General features: G+C 55.0%; 1 protein-coding gene across 4 annotated transcripts in view; it reads left to right on the plus strand.

The window, feature by feature from the left end:
* Pik3r5 (phosphoinositide-3-kinase regulatory subunit 5) overlaps positions 1-8,403 on the plus strand; it is a 94,188-nt gene extending 85,785 nt beyond the window's left edge. Inside the window, exons 7-19 of one of the 4 annotated variants that reach the window (XM_012949787.2) lie at positions 472-646; positions 1,208-1,361; positions 2,254-2,337; positions 2,566-3,280; positions 3,408-3,570; positions 3,750-3,875; positions 4,344-4,472; positions 4,934-5,027; positions 5,222-5,298; positions 5,530-5,623; positions 5,699-5,781; positions 6,456-6,568; positions 6,703-8,403. In XM_012949787.2, the coding sequence (XP_012805241.1) occupies positions 472-646; positions 1,208-1,361; positions 2,254-2,337; positions 2,566-3,280; positions 3,408-3,570; positions 3,750-3,875; positions 4,344-4,472; positions 4,934-5,027; positions 5,222-5,298; positions 5,530-5,623; positions 5,699-5,781; positions 6,456-6,568; positions 6,703-6,844 (2,149 nt within the window). In that variant the 3' untranslated portion in view covers positions 6,845-8,403. Of the gene's footprint in view, positions 1-471; positions 647-1,207; positions 1,362-2,253; positions 2,338-2,518; positions 3,281-3,407; positions 3,571-3,749; positions 3,876-4,343; positions 4,473-4,933; positions 5,028-5,221; positions 5,299-5,529; positions 5,624-5,698; positions 5,782-6,455; positions 6,569-6,702 lie in introns of those variants that run through there. The other 3 variants (XM_045131936.1, XM_045131937.1, XM_045131938.1) reach the window with 3 other exon arrangements.
* The last annotated feature ends 2,704 nt before the right edge of the window (positions 8,404-11,107 follow it).

An 11,107-nucleotide genomic window follows, 5' to 3' on the forward strand; every position in this document is an offset into this window, starting at 1 on the left:
TCTAGGAAAGGCCAGGCATGGTGGCGCACACCTTTAATCCCAGCACTTGGGAGGCAGAGGTAGGAGGATCGCCATGAGTTCGAGGCCACCCTGAGACTGCATAGTGAATTCCAGGTCAGACTTGACTAGTGTGAGACCCTACCTCAAAAAACTAAAAGCAAAAACAAAACAAACAAACAAACAAAAAAACCAAAAACACACACAAAAAAAGTAAAACATAAACAAACAAACAAAAAAAGGAAAGTTCAGATTTGAAAGGTGTTTGAAAGCTCCGCCTGAGAAATTCTCCAGTGTGGAGGGTAGACAGCAAGCATTCTGCGTGGAAGCGTGACGCCCGAGCCCTCAGCCTTCTCAGCCGGCTGCTGTTACTCGGCCAGTCGTTTGGGCTGTGAGGAGGCCCAGGCGTCATGGAGCAGAGCCGCATGGACGCCAGGGCACAGGCTCACCTTCGCTGCTCTTCTGTGTCCTCAGCACTGTGCTGTTGCTGAACCCGGTAGAGGTACAAGCCGAGTTCCTTGCTGTGGCCAACAAGCTGAGCACGCCCGGCCACTCGCCCCACAGCGCGTACATCACCTTGCTCCTGCATGCCTTCCAGGCCACTTTTGGGACCCACTGTGACCTTCTCAGCCTGCACCACAGGCTGCAGGTATGGACTGGGGACCCTGAGGCTGAAGCACTTGTCAGAGACACGGCCTGCATTCAGACCACCGTCTCGATGCACGCTGTCCTTCCTCACCCTAAGTGCCGCTGCTGAGCTGCAGGGCTGGCCTCAGTGCACTGGGCTCTCGCTGTAATTGGACATTGGGCTAGGTGCCGCTGCCTGGTGCTCCAGGAGAAGGCAGTGCCATGGGAAGTGAGAGTGAGCTTTGGGCAAGTGCCTGACCTTTTATTCTGGCTCTGTGACTGGTCAGCTGTGTCACCATGGACAGTCCTTCCCTTCTCTGCAGTGCAGTGAGGGGTCTGTAGTTCCCTCATACTTTGCAGTGTTTTTTTTTTTTTCTGGGCCTTTATCCTCTGCCTTTGTCTTGGGGGTGTAGGGGAGGTGTGTGGAGGGAATGCTCAGCTCCCCGGCCACTCTGGGCGAGGTGGGCAAGGAGCAGCTTGCTCACTGCTGTCTCTGGTCAGATCCTGGGAGCTGGGAAAGGTGGGGAGGGGGCAGGTCACAGGTCAGGATATCAGGGGCACACCTAGTCTCCTGGGCTTTCAGTCGAAGACCTTGGAAGAGCTTGAGGATATCTTCACGGAGATCACGGAGGCCCAAGAGTGGGCATCTGGCCTCAGGGATGCAGCAGAGGCCCGGCAGTGGCTCCGAAGCAAGCTGCAGGCAGTTGGAGAAAAAGCCGGCTTCCCTGGGGTCTTAGGTGAGACTGGGGGATGACTCTTCCCATTTCCCTGTCATCTGTTCTGGCCCCCAAGTTGTGCCTGGTGGTTCCATTCCACATAGCCTACCAGTGGCTGTACCTTTTGTCATCTGGGTGCCCCACCGTCACTGGGCAGCAATCTTGTCTGCAGGGACAGGGCTGGGCTGCCGTCATGTTGGCAGAAGACAGGGCTCAGCAAGGGCCTGGAGCTGTGCGCTATGTTGACAAGCTGCCGAGGCTGCGGCTGCGCACGCCCCTTCTGCCCTATCCCCTCCGGCTCACCTGCATCACATGATCAGATCTTGCTCCTAAGGAGCCTGGGATACTCCTCTGCAACTCTTATTGTAGAAGAGGAGCATACATTCTGAACATTAGTTAGCAATTCTGGTTGTAGTATTCCTCATTTAACTTTCCGGCATGGTGGAACACACAGCACTGGGAGGCTGAGGCAGGAGGATCGTAAGGTTGAGGCCAGCCTGGGCTATCTAGCAAGACTTTGCGTCAAACAAACAAATATGGCAAACAAGCCTTTTAAGGTTTTCTAATTATTTCCCCATTTGGTCACAGTAAAATGAGACTCAGAGGTTGTGCGTTGGACGCACACACGCACAAGCACATGTACATGCACATGCGCGCGCGCACACACACACACACACACACACGGCTAGTATAGGACTTGAAATCCACTTGGCAGGTTTCAGAGAAAGGCTCTCTGGCTGGCAGCGATGCACACCATTCCTTTCACTCTCACTCAGCCTTGGTCCAACCAACTGTGTGTTCTCCTGACCATTCCCTACTGACTCTGGCCTCTCCTCTAAGGCCAGGGGACTAAGCTGGAAATTGTGCATGGCCCCTGCCTAGCTCCCTTTTCCTGCTCCCCTTGCTCTTACAGACACTGCAAAACCTGGGAAGCTCCACACGATCCCCATCCCAGTGGCCAGATGCTACACCTACAACTGGAGCCAGGACAGCTTCGGTAAGGAATCACCGGTCCCTAGGGCACTGCCAGAGCCAGCTGTCCGACCCTGGGTCTGTGCCACAGCCCACCCTTGGGGCCCTCCAACCACACAGGCCCTAAGCCTCACGGGTGGCAGTGCTGCAGTCCTGGTCCAACTTCCCCTGGTTCTTCCTGTGTCAGAGCCTGTCGCCCTCTGCAGGGACTCAAGGATGACTGGCTCAGACTGCTGCCATTGCCTCCCTGCAGACATCCTACAGGAGATCCTACTCAAAGAACAGGAGCTGCTGCAGCCAGAGGATCTGGGGGATGATGACGAGGAAGAGGAAGAGGAGGAGGAGGACTTGGAGATCACTAGGAGTTTTGCTGAGAGGGACTCTGTGGTCTCCACCAGCTCTCTGGCATCCCACGACTCCACCCTGTCGCTGGCCTCCTCCCAGGCCTCAGGGCCAGTGCTGTCCCGCCAGGCGCTGACCACTTTCGTCTCCGGCCTCTCAGATGGCATGGACAGTGGCTACGTGGAGGACAATGAGGAAAGCTCCTCCGAGAGCCCCAGGCGGCCTGGAGGCCAGGAACGCCGGGGCCACCACCGCAAGCCCAAGCAGAAGCTCAACAGAATCTATAAACTCTTAAAGAACACCAGCCATCTGGTCCTGCGGAGGGAATCTCGGGGCCTGGAGGGCAGCCCGGAATCAACTGTGCCCCTGCGGAGGGCAGGGAGCCTCTGCAGCCCCCTAGACTGTCCCCTTCAGCCCGCGTCCCGGGCGCAGCGCTCACGCTCTCTGCCCCAGCCCAAGCTCAGCACCCAGCTGCCCACATGGCTTCTGGCCCCCGCCTCCCACCACCAGCGCCGCCGCCCCTTCCTGAGCGGGGACGAGGACCCCAAGGCTTCCACTCTACGCGTTGTAGTCTTTGGCTCTGATCGGATTTCAGGGAAAGTGGCTCGGGCATACAGCAACCTCCGGTAAGAGCTGAAACAGGGTGCGTTCACATCTGTCCTGTGCAGCAGGATTGTCATGCTGGTGGAATCTGGGACCTGCTCAGGGACCCAGAGCCACCGTGGGATAAGCCTATCACCATCTTCTCCCCAGGAGGCTGGAGAACAGTCATCCACTCCTCACACGGTTCTTCAAGCTTCAGTTCTTCTATGTGCCTGTGAAGCGAAGCCATGGGACCAGCTCTAGTGCCTGTCTTTCCCCTCTGAGCCAGACATCTCCACTCCCCGCAGACTCCCCAAGGCACCCTAGCCCGGTAGTATGTCCCCAGCCCTGGGCCCAATGGGGTGGATAAGTGGAGTAAACATGAGCAGTGAAGTAATCCCAAACAATCACCTAGGTCGGGTCCCTGCGCAGTGGCTCAGCTGGGGGCTGGCAGGCGTGGTCTTGGGCTGTCCTCCCGGGGTGGCTGGGAATAATTCTTGTCCCTTACCCCAGGAGTTGGGCACAGCCCTGTGGGAGGATAGCACCAATGACATCTCCCACTACCTCGGTATGCTTGACCCCTGGTATGAACGCAATGTGCTGGGCCTCATGCACCTGCCCCCTGAAGTCTTGTGCCAGGTAAGTGCCTGCGGGCTGAGGCTGGCGTCACTCGGCCTTACTTCCATGGCTCTGGGCTCAGGGAATCTGCTGAGGACCAGGGTGGGGTTGGAAAGGGGGAGGGAGACTGAGTGAGAAGAGGAACGGAGCCCGAACCCAGGGCACTGGGGACAAGAGCTGCGGGTCACTGTGGTGACCAGGAAGGATCCTCAGAAGGGTGCAAGAGGACCTTAGACTTCAGCTCCCTTCCTCAACCCATAGCTTGATCAGGGGCCTCCATGAAAGTCAGGGGGCCACGAAGGCTACCCAGAGTGGGTTCCCCACCCCGTGGCCCGTCCAGGCTCCGCCTCCTCTCTCCCCCAGCCCCGGCTTTGATTATCTCTGCAGTCTTCTTTCTGCCTATGTCCCTACCTCTCTTCCTCTGGTGACCTCCTTCTCTCCGGCTCTGTGTCCCCTGTCCCTGGGGCTTGGCTCTCTCGTGGACCACAGCAGTCCCTGAAAGCTGAGTCTCGGCCCCTGGAGAGCTCCACGGCCCAGCTGCCCATCCTGGCCGACATGCTGCTCTACTACTGCCGCTTCGCAGCCCGGCCCGTGCTGCTGCAAGTCTACCAGACGGAGGTGAGGCCCCGCTCCCAGGCCGCCGCCGTCGGTGGTGCGTCAGGTTCGCATTGCTGGTGGACATCACCCAGCCCAGAGCAGCTTGTGGGAAAAAGAGGTTCATATGATGGCATGAGCAGAGGGTGAACATCACCCCCCGGCCAACATCAGGTGGACCACAGCGACAGGAGAGTGTGCCAAACACTGGCAAGGGCACACTGGCTATAACACCCATAAGCCCGCCCCCCAACAATACACTGCCTCCAGGAGGCGTTAATTCCCAAATCTCCATCAGCTGGGAACCCAGCATTCAGAACACCTAGGTTTATGGGGGACACCTGAATCAAACCACCACAGTCGGCATGGTTGGGTCTCAGCCTGTGCCCTGCAGAACCGGCAGTGATGCCCCCCCGCAGCCGCATCCCCAGCATCCACTGTGCCTAAGTGGTCCTCACGGGTGCTGTGTATTCCCACCCCACCAGCTGACCTTCAGCACCGGGGAGAAGACAACGGAGATCTTCATCCACTCACTGGAGCTGGGTCACTCTGCTGCCACACGGGCGATCAAGGCCTCGGGTGGGTACTGTCTGAGCCCTGTTAGAGATGTCGGGGGAGGAGGAAGGAGAGGCTGCAGGGGGGTGGAGAGACTAGGGTTGAGGGAGTATTAGTTCTGGGGAGCCGGAGCCCTGAGGAGGCTGAGCCAGCGGGAAGGGGGCTCACCCAGTCTGTGGGAATGACCGGAAGTGCCAAGTGGGGCTGTGTGTGCACAGGTCCTGGCAGAAAGCGGCTGGGCATTGATGATGACCGGGAGGCCGTCCCTCTGACACTACAGATCATTTACAACAAAGTAAGTAAGAGCAGTGCAGAGCCCTCCCCACCCCCACCCCCCAAGGTCTGCTGCTGGCCCTTCCTCTAGCAGAGACAGGGCCCAGAACTGGTTCCAGTGTTCCCAGGCTGGCAGCAGCCCCCCAGGTCCCCTAGGTGCTGAGAGAAGGTGGCCCTTTAGCCTCTAGACCCTCTCAAGGCAGCAGGAGCAGGGTCCCCGGGCTGATGGGTCTAGAGAGGTGCTACTTTCCAGGGGGCCATCAGTGGACGAAGCCGCTGGAGCAACCTTGACAAGACCTGTACCTCCGTCAACCTCAACAAGGCATGCCAGAAGCCCGAGGAGCTAGGTGAGTCTGGGGGGTGGCAGGTGCGTGTGCCCAGGAAGAGTCCCCAGTCTGACCTGAGCCCCCCTTGACCTTCAGACTCCAGCATGGAGGCCCTGACACTAACCTTGACAGAAGTAGTGAAAAGGCAGAACCCCAAGTCCAAGAAAGGCTTTAACCAGGTAAGGGCTCCCCGCTCCTTCCAGCCACATCCCAAGTGACAGTGTGTGTTTGTGGGGGCGGGGGCTTGTGGCCAAGAGGAGAGGCAGCTCTGGGGTGTGGTCCGGGGTGTGCATAGGTATGGCATGTACAGCTTGTCAGGGAGGGAAGGGTGTCCTGTGGAGGATGTGTGTGTGGAAGGGTGGTGTGGTACTGAATCTGAGGCATAGTGGGCTCCACATCAGATAACCCCAGAGGCAGCCCCGGGCATGGTGGCACACTGCGCTCCTTTAATCCCAGCACTCAGGAGGCAGAGGTAAGAGTATCACTTTGAATTCGAGGTGACCCTGAGACGACATAGTGAATTCCAGGGCAGCCTGGACTAGAGTGAGACTCTACCTCAAAAAGCCAAAATAAATAAATAACCCCAGTGGCGGGTAAGCAATGCAGTCTCTTCTGGAGTGCTTGCTTCTTCCAGACAGCGGAAGTAGAAGAGGCCACAGCAGAGCCGGGCCTAACAGCAAGCCTCAGGACCCCACCTCTGAACTGGCCGTTAGCCCCGGGGAGCCGCCAACCAGACTCCTGTCATTCCCTCCCCCAGATCTCGTGCAGGGGTAGTCCTAGGTGAATGCAGCACCCAAGCTTGGCAATATGGAGGGGCCAGGGCTTCGGGGCCTGACTAAGGTCTCCCTTCCAGATTAGCACGTCTCAGATCAAAGTGAACAAGGTGCAGATCATTGGCTCCGGTGGCTGCTCCTTTGGCGTGTGTCTGGACCAGGATGAGAGAAAGATCCTACAGAGCGTGGTCAGGTGAGAAAGGGGGCCTGGAAAGGAAGATCCCAGGGAAGGGGCCCGTTTCTGCTCTCCCTGCAAGCCCTGGAAGGAGCTGTGGGGATGGTGGCCTGCCCTTACTGGTCCCTGCCCTGCTGTGCCCCGCACCACAGGTGTGAAGTCTCACCCTGCTACAAGCCAGAGAAGAGCAGCCTGTCACCCCAGAAGCCCCTCAACCCGCCGGCACATAGCGGGCCTGACCTGTGCTCCCTTCTCTGCCTTCCTATCATGACTTTCAGCGGAGCTCTGCCCTAGCACATCCAGGTACCAGGCTGCACAGGAAACCCCAGCAGCTTCCTCTGGACCGCTCTGCAGAGTAATGACCCTGCAGAGAACTGAATGGCACTGGACTGGCTGAGGGTCCCTTGCGGGCCCTGCCATGAGCTAAGGACCTGCTGGCCAGTGGTTTCTGGAGCCTCGGGGATCTGGCAAGGAAACAGGTGTTAGGAAGAGAGAGGCCTGGACACCTAGCCCTTCAAATGCTTCCAGCAGAGGGAAAATGTTAGGTCAGTTGATCGCTGAATGCAGATCCAAGGCTTTGGTGCTTGGTTGTAGTTTGGACCTCCTCTCTCAGCTCTGGGTTGGGCCCCATTTACCTTGTCAAAGACTCAGATCCTCTAGTGGTCAGTCTCTCTATTCTGGGGAATGAGTAGAAGATACGTGGCTGAGAAGTTTCTTTCTAATATCATCTCCTGACCTCCCCTCACCCCCCCCCCCACACAAGCACATTCACACGGTCTATCTCAAGTTCCCTGGGTTCTCAACAAAAACAAAACAACAGCACTAACACTTGACCTGTTGCCAAGACCTGGTACAGATTCTCCCCTAAGCCCCTTTGGGGGATCTGACAGGACAGGCTCACATCTATTTGAGGCTCAGGTCCCTTCTAGCTGAATGACCAGAGGAAGTTAGTGAACTTCTTTGAGTCTCCATTTCCTCAGCACTAAACTGGGAGGGAAATAAGTTTTCAAAGGGTTGAAAAGGAAGTGTTCACAAGATACTTTGCCCGGTGCCTGGCTCCCAGCAGGTGCCTGGGATAGACTGGGGCCTTGCTTTCCGATACTGATCTGCCAGGTACTCCCATTGCCTCGGACCCCCCCGCCCCCATTTGCCCCTTTCCTTGTCCATGAATGATGGAGAACCCATGGTGAGGATAAGAAACAGTCAGGGTGGGGCTGATGAGATGCCCACTCCGCATCCCAATATCCTCACTTTCTGCCACTCAGTGGACTGGTCCACACATATACAGAACCTTCCATCTCCACAAGATCCCACACAGGTACTAGCCCCATGAGCTAAGGGCCTGTTTGTGGGGACATGGCACTCACATGGGAAGTGATCAGCAAACAAGAGAATACAAGAACCTAAAATTTAAATTCACCAGACTGAAGAGGTTTGAGGAGCACACACAAATGTGATTCGAATGGTAGGGCTGGACAAAGACTTGGCCTGGCACAGGTGAGGAAGGGACCTTGGGAGCATCTAGTGTCCCACATATAACCACCTCTTTTGTGTCATCCTAAATTACATTATTGCAAAGGCTCTGGGCTTATAGGAGCCTATGAAATCCCAGCCCGGAGAACTCATAAGTGGAATGTAGACAGAGCCACTACATTGTTATTCCCTCACCCTGGCATCTGTATCTCCTCCACATTCTGGAAGATGACCAGCCTCCGTGGCAGATATACAGTGTGGCACACTTCAGCGTACTTCAGCTTGCTGTGTGAGCAAGCTGTTCTACTATGTGATGAACATGGCATGAACCAATGTGTGAAATTTAATATTCTTCTAAAATAAAATGTATTTGTCCTGAATTTGATGACCTCTAGTTATTTTGGTACCTGGCAAGGAACTGCTATTTGGATACTGCATGCATACATTTCATACATAGCAGAGATCAGACCCTTGCGGGGTTGGCGTTGTCTTCTTTCTTTTAGTGATTTTTCCACTCTGTGTCAAATATAATTGTGCTAACTTTTCCCCAACACTCTTCTGTTTTAGACTCCCACATACTGACTGTGGTGGTTTGATTCAGGTGTCCCCCATAAACTTAGGTGTTCTGAATGCTAGGTTCCCAGCTGGTGGATATTTGCGAATTAATGCCTCCTGGAGGGAGTGTATTGTTGGGGGCGGGCTTATGGGCCTTATAGCCAGTTTCCCCATGTCAGTGTTTGGCACACCCTCCTGTTGCTGTGGTCCACCTTATGTTGGCAAGGGGGTGATGTCCACCCTCTGCTCATGCCATCGTTTTCCCCTGCCATCGTGGAGCTTCCCCTCAAGCCTGTAAGCCAAAATAAAACTCTTTTTCCCAGAAGTTGCTCTTGGTTGGGTGATTTCTACCAGCAATGCGATCCGGACTGCAACACTGACCCACAGAACAATGATCCTGTACAACTTCTGACACTTCACTTAGGAAATATAAGCCAGTGTGCCCACTGTTCTGCGCTCCATGCCCCAGGGAGGGGCGGGACCTGAGGCTGTCATCACAGCTGGAGGACCCAAAGGACCCTGGACCACCATGCAAGGGAGAGAAAGAGAAGAGGGACCAGTAGTAGCCCTTCAGATCTGAGACTACCTTTGGACTTGGGTTCCAGAGGGGAAGGGAGGAAGAAGAGGCGCTGGCCCCTGTGATCTGGGAGAGGTAGGTAGACCCTAGCCTCCCAAAACAGCTCCTTGGGATGGAGGGAGAAAGCTCTGTGGATGTTGCAGCTCAGCACCAGCTGGCCATCCCCAATAATGAAGCACACCAATAACTGTGAGTTAAAATTAGAAGCATTCAAGCTGGGTGTGGTGGCTCATCTTGGTAGGTGGAGGTAGGAGGCTCACTGTAAGATCAAGGACACAGTGAACCCCTGTCTCAAAAAAAAAAAAAGAACATAGGGACTGGAGAGATGGCTTAGCAGTTAAGGCACTTGGCTGCAAAGCCTAAGGACCCAAATTTGATTCTCCAGTACCCACGTGAGTCAGATGCACAAGATGGCTCATTTGTAGTGGCTAGAGGCACTGGTGCACCCATTCTCTCTCTCTCTCCTCCCCCTTTCTCTCTCTCAAATAAGTAAAATATTAAAATAAAAATAAATTAAAAATAGGAACATTAATTCTTGTTCATGCAGCCATGGACATTAATATAGGCTATACTTAGTGTGGCTTGGCTCCGACCTGTAGGCTGGGCCCTGGCCACCTCAGTGCATCTCCAAGCTTCTGCTTCCTACCTGAGAAAGGGATTGGAGGTCTTTTCTGGGGGCGGTGGGGTAGGGGGTTATGAGAGAAAGTATATATAAAAGAGGATTATGCTGCTGAGACTGTCTTCCAGGAAACCTGTCTGGCCCCAGGGTTCCCATGATCTGAAATCCAAAAGGCCGTTAGCCTGCTGAGCAGGGCCTTGAAGCCTTCCTGAGGGGCGGTGCCTCCAGAAACAATGGCTGAGGCTCATTCATTCTCCTCAGTAAACTGGATGCTTCCTGCAGAGACTTGAACCAAGTGGTCTCTCAGCACACCCCAGCTCCCCCTGAGGTCCAAACAGCACCTCTTCCAGGGCCTAGGGCTCTGCAAAGCTCCTGGGGCAGAAACCCAGACTCTCTGCCTGCAGAGGGAGCAAAGAAATTTCTGTCTCTCTCTCTCTCTCTCTCTCTCTCTCTCTTTTAATGGTTTTTCAAGGTAGGGTCTTGCTCTAGCCCAAGCTAACCTGGAATTCACTATGTAGTCTAAGGGTAGCCTTGAACTCAGGGCAATCCTCCTCTGCCTCCCAAGTGCTGTGCTTAAAGGCGTGCGCCACCACACCTGGCTTTCAAGGAGTTTCTGCTCCAGCATCTTCACACACAGGAGATGTCCATGGACCAGAAGGTACACAGCTTCCCTGGAAAGAGACCTTCCTATCTCCATAAGAAAGGACCAGCTTTCTCCAGTCTCCATTCTTCTGAATCCCTTTCCAATAAAACCAGCACAGGAAACCAGCTCTCTAGAGACAAGATGTCCTCTATTTCCTTCTGGGGGCAAAATAAGCAGGTGGCACTCTCCCCAGGCATACCAGTTTGTTCCTCTCTGTCCCACATGCAGGTACACCTGAGTGCCACCGAGGCTGGGTGTTTTCTGGAAGGCAGCTGGGGTCACAGCAGCTCCATGTGCTCCTGTGAGGGACCAGGGTGGAAGGTTTGGCCTCTTAGTTATAACCCCCTAGCAGGAGATCCCAGTGAACGTTAGCCACGGTAAATTCCTCAGCAACACTTCCTAGCACTTTCTCTGCATTAGCCAGGTACCCTCCTGGACTTCCCATGCTATGTTAGACATCCTCCCCCACCAACCTGTGAGGTAGGCATTGTTATACCCATTCTACAGATGGAGAGACTTGAGACACAAGGAAGTTGTGTAACTTATCCAGGGTCACAGAGACAATAAAACAGAAGAAGCTGAGTTTAAGCCAGACCATGGGCTTCAGAGTGCCCGGACTTTAAACTTCATGGCCCTCTCACAGAGACCCTTCACAAGAGCTGTAGACAAACTGAGGCCCAGAAAAGCAAT

Source organism: Jaculus jaculus, chromosome 12, assembly GCF_020740685.1.
Source record: "Jaculus jaculus isolate mJacJac1 chromosome 12, mJacJac1.mat.Y.cur, whole genome shotgun sequence".
In the NCBI taxonomy this organism is placed as follows: Eukaryota; Metazoa; Chordata; class Mammalia; order Rodentia; family Dipodidae; genus Jaculus; species Jaculus jaculus.